At 47.6% G+C, this 20,885-nt stretch overlaps 1 protein-coding gene across 10 annotated transcripts; it reads right to left on the reverse strand.

Annotated features, from left to right (window-relative positions):
- On the reverse strand, positions 629–19,831 carry FCGR2B (Fc fragment of IgG, low affinity IIb, receptor (CD32)). 10 transcript variants are annotated; one of them, XR_001308300.2, is made up of 9 exons: positions 19,607–19,829; positions 14,452–14,472; positions 12,706–12,963; positions 6,861–7,115; positions 6,320–6,373; positions 6,060–6,179; positions 1,940–2,077; positions 1,333–1,370; positions 629–1,211 (listed from the first exon to the last, which is right to left on the reverse strand). XR_001308300.2 is itself a non-coding variant. In XM_021088750.1 (9 exons), exons 1-9 carry the CDS (start codon positions 19,716–19,718, stop codon positions 1,122–1,124), a joined length of 1,002 nt encoding a protein of 333 aa, XP_020944409.1. In that variant the 5' UTR covers positions 19,719–19,829; the 3' UTR covers positions 629–1,121.

Raw genomic sequence — 20,885 nt, forward strand, 5'->3', positions numbered from 1 at the left:
AAGGTCACATCTTTCTGGTAACTAATAGAAGGGCAGGGCAGGAAGAGTCAGCAGTCTCCACTGGGGACTCATCTGAAGCTTGGCTTCCTGAAAACTGGTGTTGCAAAGTGATTGTTTATTTGCCACGGAAGGAAGAGGAAGAGCACAAATTCACTGAGAGAAGGGTATTTGGTTTTAAGAAGAGGGACACTTGTCCTACATTCTAAATCTTTCCTTTCCTCTACCTCCTACCCATTACTACCTTCCCAAGATTCTTTTATCTTTTCTTTTCTTTTTTTTTCCCATTCTTTTGTCTTTTTAGGGCTGCACCTGTGGCATATGGAAGTTCCTGGGCTAGAGGTCTAACTGGAGCTGCAGCTGCTGACCTATGCCACAGTCTCAGCAACAGGAGGTTGGGGGTGGGGGAAGATGGAGCCATATCTGCGACCTACACTGCAACTTGCAGCAACACTGGGTCCGTAACCCACTGAGCAAGGCCAGGAATTTAACCCTCATCCTCATGGATTCTAGTTGGGTTCTTAACCCACTGAGCCCCAATGGGAATTCCCCAAGATTCTTACCATTGAAAACAAATGCATCGGATCAGTCTACGTCTCCAATTAATACAGCCTTTAAAAGGTAAAGAGAATGTTGTTTGTGTAGTATTTTATTATGAAAGTAATATATGATCTACACAGAAAAATAAAGGAAATGAAAAGCGCCAATAATTCCATCACCCTGAAACAATTGCTTTTAATATATTGGCATATGTTAGTCTGTTTCAACATTTCTGAAATCATGTATATTTATATAATTTTTCTCATGTCATCTGTAACATAAGTATTTCCCGTGTTGCTACAATCTCTTATTAAAAGTAATTTTCACTGGCTGTGTGGAAGTCTAACAGAAGAGTCCTAATGGTGAGAAGTGCTGAGGCACAGAAGAAATCAGCAGGTCAGTTATCTGAGACGGTATTGTCTGTGGCTTTCAGAAAAGGGAGCTTCAGGATTCATGTAGATAACTCTGGAGGGGTCGTTTTCCTTTGCAACTGCGAAATTCTCTTCTCCTCCCTAAGAGGAATTCAGGGCAGAAAACACCAAATCCTTATTCTCTTCCCCAAGTCCCAGGCAAGATAATGAAATTTAAATGTGGTTCTGGTAATCTGAAGCCTCTGCTTCTCCTTCTGCAGCTTCCGGATGCAAGAGAAGTGAATAGGTGATTGTATCCTCAGCCTAGAGAAAGCAGAAAGGAGTAAGGGGGATCCATAGAGAGGTCACAGGAATGGAGGCAACAAAAGAGGAGGCAGGGAGGGGTAGGAAGGAGAAGAAAAAGCAGGAGGCTGGCATGGCTCACCTCAATTTTGGCAGCCTCTTCAGCATCAGTGTGATTGGCTGTGGGCAAAAAAACAGTGATCAGCCAGGGCACTGCTATGGAATAGGGCCTACCCATGCTGCTGCTGAGACCCAAACCAGGCTTGAGGCAAGGACCACTGACTCCAACTCAGGCCTGTAGGCCAAGAGCTCCATTTCCCACCCACCCTCAGTATCCTAGACATGGCCTCTCCCACTGGCCACACTGATAAAAGGAAGTAGTCACTGGTGTTGCATTCTTTTTTTCAGAGAATCACTGAGTTTTCCTCAGAGCAAACCAGGCAGCTTTAGGGATCTGAGATCTTGGGGAAGAGATGGGGGGTGTTCAGTATTAGGGTGAAGTAATCCAGATTTTTGCCAGCCATAGTTGTGGCCTTTCCATATTAGCCAGATGTAATATATCTTTGTTGGAATTTTGAAGACCCTGATACTCACTGACCTCAAGAAGAAAAAAAGCATGAGAATGAGAGTGAGCAAGGGAGGCTGGAAGGAAGGAGAGAAGGAAGCAAGCAAGCCAGCCAGCGAATATTCTCCCTGGTTAACACCTAAAGCACATCCAAATTTCCTCATGTTTTTGCCAATAAACTCACTTTGCCAGTGCAAAAAGCAGCCTCAGTATCTGCAAAGCAGCATTCCTTAAGAAGTGGGGAAGGAGTCTGAGACAATGCATCTAGTGTCTTCATTCATCTCCAGGACATAAGGAGTTTCTGTGTCCCACGCTCCACATTCTGGAACAAACCATGCCCTGAATTCTCCTTCTAATGTATCCCTCAACAATCCCAGCAAACTAGTTGTGCTTTTTGAGAGACCATCAATCCCAGTGCCTTCTTGTGAAATAAATGCCTGGTGAAATACATTTATGCCAGGTAGAACCAAACATCAAAGGTGTTAGTCCACTTGTGTTTGGATTTGTTTCTACATTGGTTTTGTCCTGGTGCAAACTCAGGTCCACATCCCCACTTGGGCTGGCCAAGGGACATAGGGACTTTGCGCTAAGCGCAGCTAGGCAGCTGGGCCATTTTGCTCAAGCTCTCAAAGCTGTTGGCTCTGTTCTGAGTCATACTCCAGCCATCAGAGGTGGCGTCCTCAAAGGCTTCTTTTTCCTGTCCATTTCTGCTGTCTGGGAGCTTCCAGAGAAAGCTCCAGGTTTCCTTATGCTCTGGCTTTACCTACAGTCAGGAAATTGCCTGGAATACTCCTGTTCCTTTAACATACTCCCAGCTGGGCCAGGAGCTGGATGGTTACTGACCCTCAGAATGTCAGACCTGAAAGGACTCAGAGGTCCTCCAGGCCAACCTACTCATTTGCCCCCGAGAGGTGACTAAACCTCAGGATGAGGAATGACACTAAGGATTCCATTATACAATGGTGACAGGGCTAGTGCCAGGCCTGCATGTAATAAACCTACACAAGTGGGCATTAGAGCCAAGCTTTGCCCACAGAGTAAAGACCACTAATGCACCTAGTACCCCAGCACTTTCTTAAGCCAAAAATCTGCCCTTAATGTTCCACTAAGAGCTGAGCTCGGTTACCCTTTCCCTGTCACTCCACAGAGGGACACTCTGCTGCAAATCTAGGGTTTATTCCTTTGGCCTCCCTCTCCTTTCCTCCTAGAATCTTATCCCCTCAATTCTATTTGCCTCAGTCTTACAATTTCTAACCCCTGTCCTGTGCCAGCCCTTCCAAGTTTCCATGGAAAGACCTAAATATCTCTGATGTCCTGCTCTGGAAATATCCAGCTGGTCTAACCCCAGAAACTCGGACAAGGCCCTCCCCTCTCTATCTTGGACAGGTGTTCATATCTTCTCCCCATCTCCAGTGAGGTCCTCCTTAAGCCCAGGAGTTAGTCTCAGAACTGACCAAGAGATTTGAGCCCCTGCCCTCCTCCCACTGCCCCCCTCCCTCTCCTGTGCTCCCAGCAGAACTCACACAAGCCACTTCTGATGCACAAGGTGGGGCGTCACTGAGCCCCCAGAGGAGGAGCTGCACTCACCTGGTTCCTCAGGGAGGGTATCTCCCTTTTCCCTGTGCTTAGGGGTTCCTGGGAGAGCTAGGAGGGGCACATAGGAGGTTAGTAGGATTATGGGATAGGACCTGAGTCTTCAGGACCACGGACCAGAGATAAGACAAAGTTAGAGCCAACACAGACCCTTCTCCCACACAGACATCTCTCCTCCCCATTCCCCAGGGACTGCCTTAGCCTGTAGAAGGTCTAGGGAGATATAAGTTGGCTAAGCTAACAGACTGCCTTAGCCTGTAGCTGGTCTAGGGAGATATAAGTTGGCTAAGCTAACAGTAGGGACTGCTGGAACGATTAGAAAAGCCATTGTTCTGCCTTTTTTTTTCTTTTCTTCTTTTTTTTTTTTTTTTTTTTTTTTTGTCTTTCTAGGGCTGCACCTGCGGCATATAGAGTTTCCCAGGCAAGGGTTTGAATCAGAGCTGTAGCTGCTGGCATTTGCCACAGCCACGGCAATGCCAAATCCAAGCCTCACCTGCAACCTACACCACAGCTCACAGCAATCCCAAATCCTCACTGAGTGAGGCCAGGGATAGAACCTGTGTCCTCATGGATGCTAGTCAGATTCATTTCCACTGAGCCACAACAGGAACTCTGCTCTGCCTTTTATTTATTTATTTATTTATTTATTTATTTATTTTTTGGTCTTTTTACCATTTCTTGGGCCGCTCCTGCAGCACATGGAGGTTCCCAGGCTAGGGGTCGAATCAGAGCTGTAGCTGCCAGCCTACACCAGAGCCACAGCAATGCAGGATCCAAGCCGCGTCTTTAACCCACTGAGCAAGGGCAGGGACCGAACCCGCAACCTCATGGTTCCTAGTCGGATTCATTAACCACTGCGCCAAGATGGGAACTCCTGCTCTGCCTTTTAAAATCACCTTTCTGAAAATCATAGACTTGGAGAAAAGCCTTGTGGCTACCTGATGGGAGGGGGAGGGAGTGGGAGGGATCGGGAGCTTGGGCTTATCAGACACAACTTAGAATAGATTTACAAGGAGATCCTGCTGAATAGCATTGAGAACTTTGTCTAGATACTCATGTTGCAACAGATCAAAGGGTGGGGAAAAAATGTAATTGTAATGTATACATGTAAGGATAACTTAATCCCCTTGCTGTACAGTGGGAAAATAAAAAAAATAAATTAAATTTAAAAAAATTAAAAAAAAATAAAATCACCTTTCTCCCTCTCAGTATCTCTCCCTGTTTCTCTACATGTATTTATTATCAGTAACTGAGGTCTTGGCTATGAACCATTTGCAAAGTGGTTTGTGGTTTGCTGTGTGCTAGGTACTGTTATAAGAGCTTCAGATTCGTTTATACTCAACCCTATGATGTGGGTTCTATTTGTGTCCTCATTAATCAGATGAAGAAATGAGGCACAGAGAAGTTGAATGTGATGAGAAAAACTTTTGCTTTCCTGAAAAAAAACAACTTTGTTTCTCTGGGTTGCTGCCTAGGCATTTTACAGTGTTGATAACCCTGCTCACACCCAGAGTTTGGACATTTAAGATAAGGACCTGGGGAGTTCCCGTCTTGGTGCAGCAGGGGCGGATCTGACTAGGAACCATGAGGTTGCAGGTTTGATCCCTGGGTTAGGGATCTAGCGTTGCCGTGGGCTGTGGTGTAGGTGGCAGACGAGGCTCAGATCTGGCGTTGCTGTGGCTCTGGTGTAGGCCAGCAGCTATAGCTCCGATTAGACCCTTAACCTGGCAATCTCTATGTGCCACGGGTGCAGCCCTAAAAAAAAAAAAAAAAAAAGATAAGAACCTGAGTTTAGGATTCCCACCATAAGTTCTCACTCCGCTTCTCCTGGGGGCACCTTTTAAAATAATGCCTTTAGAGTTAAGCCCACAAAAAAGTTAATGTCCTCCACCCAATCGCCTTATAAGAAATAGTTGCTTGCTGTCCTGCTGGCTCTTCCCTGCTCACCCATGACCTGGGACAGAGGACTGCCACCCCCAACCCTCCTCATTTTTGGGATCTGTAAGTAACAAATCTTGTGACACTACTTCCTTTGTATGAGGGTATTGAAATTGTGCCTTCAATCAAAATGACCCCAGGGTTTTCACTTCCCCAATCTGGGGACTCAGCTGCTAAGGGAGCTGCTGACCCCATTTGGGTGATTTATGCCTCCTCGTTTATCACATCGCAAACTGCATGTTCTTAATTCACCAGCTCCATCTTGTCAACACATTGAGTAACTCACCCAAGGTTATTCAGTTGATGACCTGAGGAGCTGAGATTTGAACTCAGGTAGTCTGCCGCACCAGGTTGCTTCATCACTACACATCATTGCCTCCCTATGAAGCCTTCTCTAACTGCTCCAGTCCATTTTGGGTTATGCAGGCTCTTCTGTACCCAGTCATACCTTTTGCCTTCCCTAATACTGGTCTTATCCCCTCTTATTATCATGATCTATTTGTACTTCAGCCTTCTGCACAAAATTATGAACTCCCTGAGGGCAGAGACAGAACTTCTTTATCTTGGCATCATCCACAGAGTCTATTGCAGTGCTTGATACATAAGCAAGTTTGTTCTGGCCTTCTCAAATGAAAGGTTGAATGAATAAAATATGGGACTATATCTGAGTGCTAAGGATTCTCTAGCACAAAGACAGCAGTTCTAGCAATGTGTGGGGTTAGGGCCTTGGCTAAGTAGGACCTGATAATGAGGGACCAAGAGGAGCCACAAACCTGAAATCCGCTTTCGCCTGAGGCGGAACCAGGCTGCTATGGCAGCAGCAATAGCCATTGCAACAATCCAAGCAACCACAGCCACAACTATCGTCACCAGCAAGTTGTTCAAGCTGGACCCTGGGAAGACAGAACTCAGGACAGGCTGTACTCACCCTGCCCCACCTCAACCTCCCTGCCCTCCTCCAATGCTATACTTGGAGCTGTTTTCTCTTTGGGTCACTCACAGGTACTGGACTCACTTTCTCCCCCAACCTCACCTGCACCGGATTTCTGTGACTGGCCTTCTTCCTCCCCATCCTCAGCTTTCTCTGCTAATCAAATGAAGGTACACTGTGTAAGGCAGAGGGAAGTACTCCTCTTAGCCCTCGGGAATAGAACGGAAGGTGGACCTGAAGCCTCTGCCACTGTATCCAGCACAGCCTTAAACTGTCAGGGACATGCCATGCCTTTCAGAGCGGAATGGACATAGCATGAGACATAAGAGGAAATTAGGAAAACCTCAGCTCTTAGGAATGTCCAAGAGCTCAGGGAACCTCTGCACCAATGAGAGAGCTCTGTTCTGCTGCTGTGCATATTATGATGGGGCCTATATTTCAACAACCTTGTCACCTATCACCTGGAAGCTAAGGACTCTGAGCTTTAGCCACTACTTAGTAGGCGCCCATATCCCTGCCCTCTGCCCCAGTGCCCAGGTTTGCTGTTACGGCATTTCTCAGATCTCCATGTAGGTCCGTATGGCCTTATCCTTAAATGTCCATCCCTTCTACTCTCCTCCTTTCATCTTGACAGAGTTCCCACCTTGGACAGTGATGTTCACAGACTGTGATGAGTACGACATCTTCCCGATAAATCCTGTGCAGTGGTACTCGCCACTATGACTCTGGTTTGCTTGTGGGATGGAGAAGTTGGAATCCACATAGGAAAACTTCTTAGATTTTCCATTCTGGAAAAATGCAACCTTATGCAGAGGCTTGTTTCTCCAGCTATGGCACCTCAGCAAGATGGGCTCCCCTTCCTGGAAAACCAGACTAGAGGTTTGGAGCAGCAGCCAGTCTGAAAGACACAAAGAGACCACAGGATCCGGGAGGTCTGACTCAATACTGAGACCCAGACCATCCTTACTGGTGGGATGTTAGGTGTGGAGGGGAAAGCTTAAGTTTGGAATCAGATTGCCCTGGTTTCTAATTCTGGCCCCATCATTTATGAGCTCTGTAATTGTGAGCAAGTAATGTTAACTCTTCCAGGCCTCAGTTTCCTCTTATGTGAAAATGGTGACAATCACATCATTACCTCTCTAGAATTTGCAGGTGCTCAGGATATGCTTGTCATCAGGTTCCTGTCCTGGAAGAAGCCAGCTGCAGCCCTGTCACGCCTGACAGGGCTCTGTAGGAAAGATGCAGGAGACTCTGGGGTACAATCCCTTCTCTGAAGTGGGGGGGGGTCCAGTCTGTCATGGGAGATAGCAGGTGAGGGGGATACAGCAGAGATATATGTCTTTGGGGAAAGTCATGAACATCCAACAAATATTAATTTGGTGCATATTAGTAAATGTGGAATTTCATTTCAATAGGGTCTTTGTCTAAAGGCAGCCATGTCATGGGTGGGCCATTAGCTTTCTGTGTACTTTCTTCCCCTCAACTTTCATCCGTTCACTGAGGAAAACATATATTCAATTTCTTATTCCTCTTCCCCTTCTTCATCATCATCATCATCTTCTTCTTCAGGCTGTGCCCACAGCATGCTGAAGTTCCTGGGCCAAGGATCAAACTCACACCACAGCAGTGACCTGAGCCACAGTAGGGGCAATGCCAGATTCTTACCCACTAGGCTATGAGGGAACGCCTATATTTAATTTTTTTGTTGTATAGGGTATAGAGGCTAAGGTGGGTACTTGTAATCCTGACCTCAGCCCACATACTCCTTTTTCCTAAAGCTATAGGACTGAGCAGAGTTAGAATTGGAAGGAAAGTGAAGAAAACAATGGATACATGGAAGAGAACCAGGAGATGAGATAAAAATGACAAAAGCCACATGTGTGCCAGCCACATGTGTTTGGCTACAAACATACTAGGTCCCTGAAGCAAATCAGAACAATGCCAACAAAAGTCTCTACACAGATGAGGGAATAAGTGACAACAAAGAGAAAGCTCTGGGCCACAGCTACAGTGGGACAATCCAGAGGAAAGCTGGGGGACACCAGATCTTGCTACTTGTGTCACAGGAGCTAGAAAACCCCACTTCTCCCACTGGGAAGGAACCCCTCTGTCCCAGCCATTTCCTTCCCTATCATCCTGTGTATTCTTTCTCTTGGAAAACTCAGACCCTTGCAGGACATGCCACACCAGGATTAGGTGAGCAGTCCTGGTTCTCTAGAATGCCCCTCTTATAAAGCTTGAGTTAGGGTAGAGGTAGGGAAGGCTAAGAATTGTAAAAAAAAAAAAAATTTAATGAAGTGGAACCCAGAGAAAATGTCAAAGCTGCTTGCATGTAGCACCAGCAACCAATTCTTGCACTTCCCCTCCCTGCTTGGCTAAAATCCCCTCTACAGAAGGTGCACCTCATTAGAACAGCATGTTCTCCCTAGCAGTCTCAACTGGTATGAGCTTATAACCTGGAAAGTGGGGAGTGTCTGCCTAAGGCTGGTTTGTTCAAGAGGGCCAACTTACGCCTCCTTGAGGACAATTTCTTGGTGCATGTCTTGAGGGCAGGGCCCAGTTTCATGTCCATGGTACTCATGAGATGTTCTTTAAGAAATAAAAGGGCTTTTGCATCAATCTCTTGGGAAGAGAACTCCTCTGCAATCTTCTGGAAGTCTTGAAGAGAGGCGATAAACTCATACAATCTTCTACACTCCACTGGCTAAGTTTACTGGACAAGAACACAGGGTTGATGCTGTGAATCCTGGGGTAGGCAGAACTGTGTCAAAGTTCCCTGGGTCACACTCCCCCTGACCAGCTCTCACTTATAAAGACCCAGGGACATTGGAGAGAGTGCTTCATCCTAAGTGGAATTCTCTGAACCCTCGCTAGAGTCCTCTTACCTTCAGAGCCACTTGCCCTGGATCTTAGCATGGGTAATGTCAGAGGAGCTGCAGTAGGGTCCACACTGGTGAACACAAGCATTATGGACTTCTCAAGACACTTCCATGTGTTTTCCTCTTCAGGCAGAACTGAGGCTACAGCTCACACTATACCTTTTTTTTTTTTTTTTTTTCTTTTTCATTTTTTGCCACCCCGTGGCATATGGAGTTCCCGGGCCAGGGATCAGATCCGAGTCTCATTTGTGACCCAAGCCGCAGCTCTGGCAATGCTGGATCCTAAACCCCCTGTGCTGGGCCGGGGATCAACCTGCTTCCCAGGGCTCCAAAGACAGGGCCAGTCAAGCTCCTATACTCTACCTCTTAGTGCAACTCATGGAGTAGAAACTCTTGGAGCCACAGAACTGTTCTGCAGGAGTGCACTTGCCACAAGGCTGGAACTTCAGGAGATTTGTCCTCTTGACTACTCAGCAGGTGGGCTGTCCCCTCCCCAGGGGCCACCTGACTGATTCTCATTCAGCCTTGTCGGGAGGCCAGTCTACACAGAGCAGCTTCTCAGACTTTTGAGTAACAAACAAACCACTGGGAAAGGTTCTGCTCCATCCTGGATTCCAAAGCCCTCGATCATGTGGCTGAGCATGTGGGGCTTCACCATGGAGGTTTGAGTCACCCATTTGTCTGGACACCATGGCTAGTGTAGGAGGTGGTGCTGTGGGCAGGGGCCATGGCTGCCAGTTCCCCCTTTGGTGAATTAGCATTCCCTCTGGTCACTGGTTCAGCTTCTTCTCCAAACTGCTCTCCTTCTCCTCGGTGGCCTTGGAGCTCACTGCTAGTGCAGAACCCTTGGCAGGAACCCTGAACCCAAGGTGAAGACATCATCTCCTTCCTCCTTGCATTTGACAGCCAATGTCTGGGTTTGCACAGCAGGTACACAGACTGCATGTAGAAGACAACAGGGACCCAGACCTGTTGGCTGAGGGGCAGTGAGAGTCGTGGCTGCTGCTGCTGCTGCTGCTGCTACTGCTGCACCTACTGGAGGTGCTGTGGGGAGAAGTACCGGGATTGACAGTGCTGGAGCTGTCACCAGCGGTCGATAGCAATCTGCTGCCTGGTCATCACCTGTTTCTCCAAGAGCTGGATCCGTTGCTATTGCTAAATTGGTGAATGGGGCTGGATCTGTGTGTGGGTGACTGAGCTAGTAAGGGTCTGCCTGGGGGCAGGTGTAGCTCTCTATGTCAGGTTCATGCCCACATCCTGCTGACCACTCCCATCTGCTTCTGTCTTCTTGGCCACTGCACTTTCTGCCTCTGTCCAGCTGCCCTGGATCACCATCAGTGTTTGAAATGCAGGCAAGGGCTCCACCACATCTGCCTTTCCTGGGACAGCTCCCACCACCACCCATTCCAGAGGAGGAACTGACTCAATGGCCCATTTCTACCTGGACACATGGACCTCAGAATGCTATTCCCACTGCCTCCACCAAATGGACTAATGCTAAAGACTGGCATGATCCCTATAGAGGAAACCTGAGCCACAGCCAGATGTCTGGGGAGGCTAGAGACAGGGGAGGCTCAACGGGAGAACAGTCTTCTGGTTGGAGACTTGGGTTGAGGCCTGTTGGTTCCTCACTGCCCAGTGCTGCTCCTGATCTGCATCTACACGGACTCCAGGAGCCTGAGCAGCTGGCACCTCCAGCCGGACTACAGTCACTGTCCTAATAGGCATCAGGATGAGTTGAGAAGCTAAAGGCACATTCCAGCCCATGGTCTGGTTTACTTGGAAAAGGTTCCCCAGCTGTAGTCTTAGGTACATCTGGGCCTGGAACAGGTTGAGGGGAGGAGGAGGTGGTGTTTCCCAGGAGCAGAGCTTGGGTCAAAGTGGTAACATTGGGAGAGTTCACACTCGAGGACTGGCTGGTCAGTTGGGTGGCTGATGTTGTGGCCAGATTGACTGAGGCCTGGGTGTCGGTCAGCTGCTGTGTAGTGCTGGTGTTTGGGGAGCTGGCCTGCTGACTAGCAGCACTTGTGATCAGCTGCACAGAGGCCAGGCTATGCAGCTGGGTCCGCTGAGCAGCAGGTGCACATGAACTGGTAGAAAGACGGGGGCCCATAGAGCTATCACAGCAATGCCTGCAGAGCCTGTTCTGCTTGCTGTTCATACAGTGGCTTTGACTATCGGGGGCCAAGGGCTACCACCTGAGTTGGGACTCTCATTGGTGCAACTGGCATTCTGTTGGCTCTAATCTCCACTAGTGACCCAGGGTCCCCCAGGCTATTGCTCTGGCTCAAGACTTTCACATCGAGCTCTGCACTCAGATCTTCCAGGGCAGTGTTCAACTCACATGCTGGGGTCCCCTATTGCCAGGCAAGGTGGCTGGGGGTAGGGGTGATCATACAGTCATGAGGGGTGGAATTCCCTCATCTCCACCCCATTCCTGGAGGGTCGGGGCACTGAGGTCAGGGCTCTGCCAGGCCTCTGGGGATTCCCTCCAGGACCATCTTTCCCTGCTAAGCCCAGAGGGGAAAGATGATAGGTCTGGGGCCGAGGCCCATTTGGCCTATTAGCTATCTTTGAGGAAAATTTAGGAGCCAGGTAAGAGAAGGGGACAAAGTGAAGTATAACAATGACAATATTCATCATAATTGCATTACGCCTTTTCTTTATGGAGAACCTACTTCTTGCCAAGATCTTTGGAGAATCTTTTTTTTTTTTTTTTTGTCTTTTTGCCATTTCTTGGGCCGCTTTCCTGCGGCATATGGGGATTCCCAGGCTAGGGGTTGAATTGGAGCTGTAGCCGCCGGCCTACACCACAGCCACAGCAATGCGGGATCCGAGCCGCGTCTGTAACCTACACCACAGCTCACGGGCAACGCCGGATCCTTAACCCACTGAGCAAGGCCAGGGATCAAACCTGCAACCTCATGGTTCCTAGTCAGATTCGTTAACCACTGAGCCACGATGGGAACTCCCAAGGTCTTTGGAGAATCATTGATCTGTTCAGCAAACAGTCATTGAGCCCTGCCCTGTGCCTGAGGCTGGAAATACAAATAAGATTAAAACACCACTTTCACCTCAAGTTGCACAGAGAGCCGGGGTTGGGGGTGGGGCAGGGAAATGCTGATTCTCACCAAGACCTGATAGAGGAGACAGTAGTCTCTCCATTGAGCAGATGAAGAAACTGTGGCTCAAAGCTAAATGGAATCATCATGTTTACACGGCTAGTAAGTTCCAGGGCTAGGATTCAGTTGTGGTCTGTCTGTGCATTTGACTCTGCTGTAAAAATGGAAGCGGTCCTATGAGTTAGGGATTTCCTTCTGCCTCTCTCACACTCAGCTGCCTGTTTATGGCCTTCTTACCTTCTTGTTCAAGTCAGGACCGAGGCAAAATTGCCCAAATACTGAGAAATCTCTTAGGCAGTTCCACCCTACCGCACATACTAAACCAAGGTGGTGGGTGGGAAGGGAAATGAGTGGGCAAAAATGACTTCAGATTCATAGCCATGCTTCTCAGTAAACAGGCCACCCTCTTCCCTAAAAACCTCTGCCCTGTAAGCTGATTTCATCTCTCCTTGTCCTCCCAGACTCTCCCAGGCCTTCTTCCACTAACCAGAAATCACATCCAGATGCACAGGGTCGCTGAGACTGGAGTAGGCAGTCTGGCACCTGTAGTATCCGCTGCTAGCTCTCCTGGCCTTAAAGCTGAAGCTGGGCTGGTTCTCGGTCCAGGTGAAGTTCCCATTATGGAACCACTGGGTGGTGGTGTTCCCAGGGTCATGGTCGCCCTGGCACGTCAGTGTCACAGAATCCTCCTGGAGCACATTGATCCATGCAGGCTGAAGCTTCACCTCAGCCTTTGGGAGAACTGCTAAGGGGCAGAGAGAAGAGGCAGCATGAGGAAAGGGGTCCCCTAGGGCCCAAGTAGACCCCAAATGTTGGATAATGGGAAACTGTGGCCCTGCTGGAGACATCAGGAGAGGAACCCAACCAGAACTGTTGTGCAACTGAAGGCAATTCCTCCAACTCATATAGCCCACCCAGGGGCCCCAAGAAGCCAAGTTCTCCCAGGGAGCTTGTCTGCTCCTCAGGCAGAATAAGAAGGAAGGGAATAGGAGAGGGGCAAGGCAGACACATTACAAATACAAGTGCACCTGACCAAATGATGTCTAACCGGTTCCTTCTTTCTCTCCATCTCTCTGTCTCATCTCTCTCTCTCTGTTCCTCTCTTTCTCTCTCACACACATGCACTACACATACATCTTTTTGGGGAATCACTTTTCTCTCCTGTAAGTTGAGGCATTTGGACATTAGTAGATAAACACTCTCCACAGGTGGATGAAGACAAGTGGGGACATCTGGTGGAGATGCCAGGCTGAGAGTCAGATGTCATGTTTCTGTTCTAACCTCTTCTACTCCTTTACCTTAGAATAGACCTGTCCTGACACCCAAGCACAGAAGGGTCTCTGTGGTCTCAGTAGAATGAGAAAGGGAGAGAAAGACTGGAAAGCCAGTCCAGGGAAATCCCGACTTCAGTGCCGCAGGGAGAGCCCCATCCCCCTAACTAGTCCTGGGAAGTAGAGAGTTTAGTGGTGCAGAGAAAGAGGTGCTCAGCAGAGTTCACACAACCACACTGCAACCAATGGTATCTCCTCCTGTTAATGCCCAGGGATATAGGCCGTAAAGCCCTCAGATATATGAAAAGTACAGGATTTATCAAAACATGAGTATAACCTTAGCATGATTTTGCATGCAGCTACAATTAATTTTTTTTTTAAGTCTTTTTGCCTTTTCTAGGGCTGCTCCCGAAGCATATGGAGGTTCCCAGGCCAGAGGTCGAATCGGAGCTGTAGTCACCGGCCTACGCCAGAGCCACAGCAACGCAGGATCTGAGCCGCGTCTGCAACCTGTACCACAGCTCCCTGCAACGCCAAATCCTTAACCCACTGAGCAAGGCCAGGGATGGAACCCGCAACCTCATGGTTTCTAGTCAGATTCGTTAACCACTGCACCACGACGGGAACTCCAGCTACTACTAAATTTGCCTGGGCTTGTGAATTAGTATGGAGAGAGGAAGGCGATTGAAGTAGAAAGCAGTTCTTTTCTGTGACAGTATCTGTGAGGTCTCCTGGTTAACAGAACCAGAAGGCTGAAGCACCTGTACACAGTACTGCCCTCCCCCCACTTCCCTGGGAGGAAGGAGAAAGGGACAAGGCATCTTGGGGGAGCAATTACTCTTTCCTGGCTCTGCCTAGGTCTGGGGTTGCTGCTGCATGCAGACAGAGCATCTCCAGACAGGGTGCTGGGAACAGAGCAAGGGGATAGCTGTGGGGAAAGAGGATGTGGGTGGAGCACTTACCACGTGTCCCAGGAACAGGAGCTGTAAGAGAGAAAGCAAAGATCAGCATGGTGTTTGGATTCGTTGATTCATGGTTATAAATAATCACCTCCTTGCCTTTCTCCTTAATTCTCCTGTCCTTCTCTGGCTGCAATTCATTCACCTGTGTTGTCTGTCACCTTTACTTCTTCAGCTATGTGTTAATGAAATTTCCACATAGAGGCTGGATTCATATCTGTAAATTTACTGTCTCCATATTCAAAAGGACACCAAACTGCCATTCTGATGCTTTTCTCTAGTAAATTTGCTCTGAGGCTCTTGGTAGTGACACTTGGTTTTTTCCTCATACCTCAAACTTTCCCATCTTCTGCCTTCAGTCCCCTCTCATTCAAAGCTAATGTCCTCCTTTATCCTCACAGAGAAAACAAAAGCAGTTAGACAGAAGGTCTCACGTCTTCCCCTAACTAAACCCTCTATCCTATTTGTGTCTCTACCCATCTTCCTTTCTTGGTTTTCACTGGGACAATATCTTTCCTTCTATCTGTGGTCAGGGTCTATCCTGTGTCACCTTCCCTTTCACCCTCTCAAGGATTTCCCCCTCTCGGTTATTTCCTTTTGCTTCTGCCTCACCCATTTCTCCTTCTTAACTGGATCTTTCCTACCAAAATAATTATATTCCAGGATCTTTCATTAAAGGGAAAAAAAACACACACTTGGTCCCACATACAATTCCAAAATTATTTCTCTGCTCCCTTTCCCAGCCTGATTTCTCAGTTCTTTTTCTACATAGGCTGTCCTGATTCCTTCTCCTTCCAATCACTCTTTCATTCTCTGCAATTTGAACTCTGCCCTCACCAGTCCACTAAAATTTTTCTTGTCAAAATCGCCAATGACTTTTCTGTTGTCAAATCAAGTGGACATACCCTATCACCTCTCCCAGGTTCCCCGATAAAAGTGTATATCTCCACCATCTACCCAGGTAATCATGCCTGAAAACTGCAAGTATTTTTATTCCTCTCTCTCTCCCAAACTCCTTCTGCCTTTGCATCAATAAGTTGTATTCTGCTTCCAATTAGTTCTTGAATGCATCAACTTCACTCCACACTACTATTTTATTTTATTTTATTTTATCCTATTTTAATGGCCACGCCTACTACATATGGAAGTTCCCAGGCCAGGGATCAAATCCAGCTATTCCAATCCTCAACTCACTATGCCAGGCCTAGATTGAATCCACACTACCACAGAGGTAATGCCAGATCCTTAACCTACCAGATCCTGTACCACAGCAGGAACTGTCATACTGCTTTGTCACCACAAGCTTTCTTCCATCTCCTAATTTGTCTTTTCCCTTCTTTTGTTCACCCTGCAATTCATTCCCCATGGAGAAGCTAGCAGGTTTTGTTTGTTTGTTTGTCTTTTTGTCTTTCTAGGGCCAGACTCGCAGCACATGGAGGATCCCAGGCTAGGGATCTAATTGGAGCTGTAGCTACCGGCCTACAGCCATAGCCACAGCAATGCCAGATCTGAGCTGCATCTGCGACCTACACCACAGCTCAGGGCAACACCAGATCCTTAACCCGCTGATCGAGGCCAGGTATCGAACCCGCAACCTCATGGTTCCTAGTTGGATTCGTTTCCGCTGTGCCATGAGGGGAACTCCTAGAGTTATTTTTAAAATAACAAATCAGGAGTTCCCATTATGGCTTAGCGGAAATGAACCCGACTAGTATCCATGAGGATGCAGGTTCAATCCCTGGCCCTGCTCAGTGGATAAAGGATCCAGTGTTGCCATGAGCTGTGGTATAGGTCACAGACACACCTCAGATTCTGCCTTGCTGTGGGCCAGCAGCTGTGGCTCTGATTTGACCCCTAGCCCAGGAACTTCCATATGCCATACATGCAGCTGGCCCTAAAAAGAAAAAATAAAATAAAATAAAAAATTTTTAATAAAATTTTTAAAAATCAGATAATATCATATCCCTGCATACAAGCCTTCAATACTCTTCCTTTGCTTTTAAAATAAAATGTAAATATTTACCAGGCCACACCTGATAGGACCCTTGCTCACCTCTCCAGCCTCATCTCGAACCCCACTTTCCCTTCTCATTTAGCCCCAATAACACCAGCCCTCTTGAAATTCTTCAAACTTGGGGCTTTTCTGCGTGCTGATCTCTCTACTCCAAACCTCCTTCCTTTGTATCTTCAAATCACTTAATCCTTATCATCTGAGTCACTTCCTCAGAAAATTCTTTCCATATCATCCTGTTTGTGTAGGCGGTTCTCTCATCTCCTCCACAACAACTGTTCTTATCAGAATATCCTGTTTACATCTTCGGAGCCATTTTCTAACTTATATTTATATTTATTTTTGTGTTGCTTATATCCCTCAGTAGAAGGTAAGCTCAAAGAGGGCAATAACCGTGTTAATTTTATTTGCCAGCGCTCTGGAAATCATTCATTGAGTCCATCCAGGTGGGAGATAGGAGAGCCCAAAGTTGTATTGATAATAGAAAGTGAAGACGAGGAGTTCCCTTTGTGGATCAGAGAGTAACGAACCTGACTAGGATCCACGAGAATGTAGATTCGATCCCTGACCTCACTCAGTGGGTTAAGGATCTGGCATTGCTGTGAGCTGTGGTGTAGGTCGAAGACGTGGCTCGGATCCCACGTTGCTGTGGCTGTGGCTGTGGTCGGCAGTTGTAGCTCCAATTCGACCCCTATCCTGAGAACCTCCATATGCTGCGAGTGTGGCCCTAAAAAGCAAAAAAAAAAAGAGAGAGAGAGAGAGAAGAAAAAAGAAAGAAAGTGAAGATGAGATAATGGAAAAAATAAAAATCATTTTAAAAAAGTGAAAATGGGAGTTCCCGTCGTGGTGCAGTGGTTAACGAATCCGACTACGAACCATGAGATTGCGGGTTCGGTCCCTGCCCTTGCTCAGTGGGTTAACGATCCGGCATTGCCTTGAGCTGTGGTGTAGGTTGCAGACGTGGCTCGGATCCCGCGTTGCTGTGGCTCTGGCATAGGCCAGAGACTACAGCTCCGATTCAACCCCTAGCCTGGGAACCTCCATATGCCGCGGAGCGGCCCAAGAAATAGCAAAAAGACAAAAAAAAAAAAAAAAAAAAGTGAAAATGACATGGGCATGAGAGAAATTTAAGAGGCAGAGAGAACGTGGCACTTGATGAGATGTGGGGATGATATAAACAGCTGACTAGGAAAAAGGTTGATTGTGGTCACACAAATGTAAATGTAGAAAGGACAAGAACATTTTCGAGGGAAAGATGACAGTTAGATTATAAATACATTGTGTTCCTGAGGCGACAAAGCAATTCGGAAGTTTCCAACCAACAGGTAGAAATATGAAATTGTACTTGACACAAATAAGAAAGATGGGTTTGGAAATTACTGACATAGAAGTCATAGCTAAAAACCAGAATGTGTAGGATTGACAGCATGACAGTGCGGGGAACGGGTAAAGTAGAGACCAAGAGGAGAAGGAAGAAAATAGTTAAGAGTCCAGAAAAGTAAAGTCAACTTCCATTCATTCCTTCCACATTCAAGAAATATTTATGAATATTAAACAGCTTTACACTCAGTGTAGTCACTGTGAGGGAGACAAAGACCGTGTGCTCTAGGTTAGGAAGGCTGTCTCTCCTGTTTACAGATAAATCCCCAAGTCCTAGAACTGAGCCTGCACATGGCATTTATTTGATGTTTGAACAAGGAAGTTTGTGGAATCTTTGAAAAGCAGAGAGTTCAGAGTATACACTGCCTGGCTCTAAAGGAAATCCACTCGGAAGAGTAGAATTGGAGCTTTACTAAGCACTGGAGACACTGAAGGTATGTATGGAGGGCAGGGACTCCTCCAGAGCTGTAGTTGAGGAAGTCATGACTTCAGGGTGCAGCATGGATTCAGGCAAAAGGACACTAGGAGCAATCAAGAGTGGATCAGGAGGGAGTTCCCATTGTGGCACAGTGGTTAATGAATCTGACTAGGAACCATGAGGTTGCAGGTTTGATCCCTGGCCTTGCTCAGTGGGTTAAGGATCTGGCATTGCCGTGAGCTGTGGTGTAGGTTGCAGACGCAGCTCAGATCCCGTGTTGCTGTGGCTCTGGCATAGGCCGGTGGCTGCAGCTCTGATTCGACCCCTAGCCTGGGAACCTCCATATGCTGTGGGAGCAGCCCTAGAAAAGGCAAAAAGACTGAAAAAAAAAAAAAAAAAAAGAGTGGATCAGGAGGTACTGTGAAAATTGAGTTACTGAGCAATGAAGACCAAAACAAGGCGAGGTGCGGCAGATAAGGATCAAAAAGATGGAGTAAATCCTTGCTGACTTAGCAAAATGGCAAATGGAGGAAAATACCAAAGCCTCTCCCAGGAGTCTTGTCTAGGCATCACACTGGTATCACCCAGGCAGAGGTAGGGAAGCATACCACCTCTCCAAGCCTGAGCTTCTCAAAAAGGCTTTGCTGGCTTTCTCCTTGATCAGTGACAGGACCTATCCCCATATCTGGGCAGTACAAGGAACATGCCTGCTTCTCTGATCCCACAGGTGATGATCCCAGAATTGCCTGGTTTTTATTCTTGAGCCCCATTCCCTGGATAACCGAGACCCTCTTATGCTTTTTCCCAGGGGAATCTCCTTTCACTTCCGCTGCTTGAAGTGGTTTCAGGGGCACAGAGAATGGCCACTGCACCCCACCACAGTGTCTTATTGCTTCCCTCCCCCTCCTATCTGCTTAAAAGATGATTAGCCCTCCCAAGATTTGGTCCCAGTAAAACATAAATTTCAAAGGAAGGTAAACACCTTGGCCCCTCATTAGCCTTTCAAGTCTATGACACTAGACTTTCCTCAGAGCTGGCTCTGCTGTGCAGGGTGGCAGAGCACCAAGGACATGTGAACCCAGTGAGATTGGGCAAAGACTTAAAAGAGATTGGCAAAAAAACTTCCTGATTCTGCCAATTTCACAATTTGCCAAAGCCAGCAGGGTGGTCAGAATTTGATTTCCATCAGCCTGCCCTCACCCTCCTGACTTTCCTGACGTGCTTCCCATGCCTCCCAACCCCTCAACCTTGCTCAAGCTCAGCCCCAACCGAGGTGGCAGCAGCTGAGTTAGAAAAGCACACCTGCCTCTGCTCCTGCTCCACCGTCCCTCCTGGGGACTCTCACTCACCCAGGAATAGCAGAGCTGTCCACAGGAGCATGTGGCCCAAAGGATGGCAGGGCATGCAATCAGCCCAGTCACTCCTGGCAGCGGGGAGGGCTAGGAACGAGGGGATCCCCATCACCTCCTGGAGTACGCAGGTTGCCTCTGGCAGCGCCAGCGCAAGACAGGCTTCTCTCAAGGCTCGACAGATTCCACCCCAGAGGACAGACAAATTCTGGAGAGCAAAAGAGGAAGTGAAAAGAAATGTTTTCTCATTAGCTCCTCCCCTCCACCCTCTTTCATCTCAACTGTCTCCTCCCAGAAGATTCAGGGCTTCCCAGAATGGATGTTCCTCAGTCCCACTCCAAATTCACAGAAAATGTAGAAATTGGGAAACAACTTCTCTTCCTCTGGGGCCTCAGCTGGGCTCAGCCTCTGGGAGAAAGAGGGGACTAGTTACCCAAACTCAGCTCACAACCTCCTGTCTCTCTCTGTCTCTTTAGAAAAGGCGATGGAGGAGAGTGAGCCCCCAGTCTTTCTGTACTTCTAGATTCATTCAGAGGCCTAGACACCTGCATCAGATTCTTTCTGAGGTTGAGCTTGGCGGCTTGAGACCACCCACCATCATCATTTGATTTTCTATATTATCATAATCCCGACTCTGTTTTGGATTGTGGAACAAGGACAAAGAGGTGTGTCAGTGTGACAGTAGGATGGTCACACTAACCCTCTTTATTCCCTTTGTCATTCATCCTTTTACGCATTCCTCTGACACATCTCTCTCTCTCTCTCTCTTTTTTTTTTTTTTTAAGCCGCCCCTGCAGCAAATGGAAGTTCCCAGGCCAGGGATCGAAATGGAGCTGCAGATGCAACCTATGCCAGAGCCACAGTAACACCAGATCTGAGCTGCCCTGGTAAACTACACTGCAGCTTGCAGCAATGCCAGATCCTCAACCCACTGAGCAAGGCCAGGGATCAAACCTTCATCCTCACAGAGACAACATCAGGTCCTCAAACCTACTGAGCCACAATCAGAACTCCTAACAGCTATCTTTTGAGCAGCAGTTTGTGCCCTGGTTCTTTATCTTTGTCGCCCTCATTCCCATCACAGTTTTATCCTTACAGCATAGTGAAAGAGCAGGGCTTTGGAGCTGTACATGTCTTATTTTGGTTTTTGGTTTGGGTTTTCTTTTTGCTACAACCATGGCATGCGGAAGTTTCTAGGTCAGGTACTGAACTCAAACAATAGCAGCAACTCCAGCATGGCAGTAACCTGCCACGGGGGAATCCCTATGTAAGACTAATT

Source organism: Sus scrofa, chromosome 4 (genome assembly GCF_000003025.6).
Source record: "Sus scrofa isolate TJ Tabasco breed Duroc chromosome 4, Sscrofa11.1, whole genome shotgun sequence".
In the NCBI taxonomy this organism is placed as follows: Eukaryota; Metazoa; Chordata; class Mammalia; order Artiodactyla; family Suidae; genus Sus; species Sus scrofa.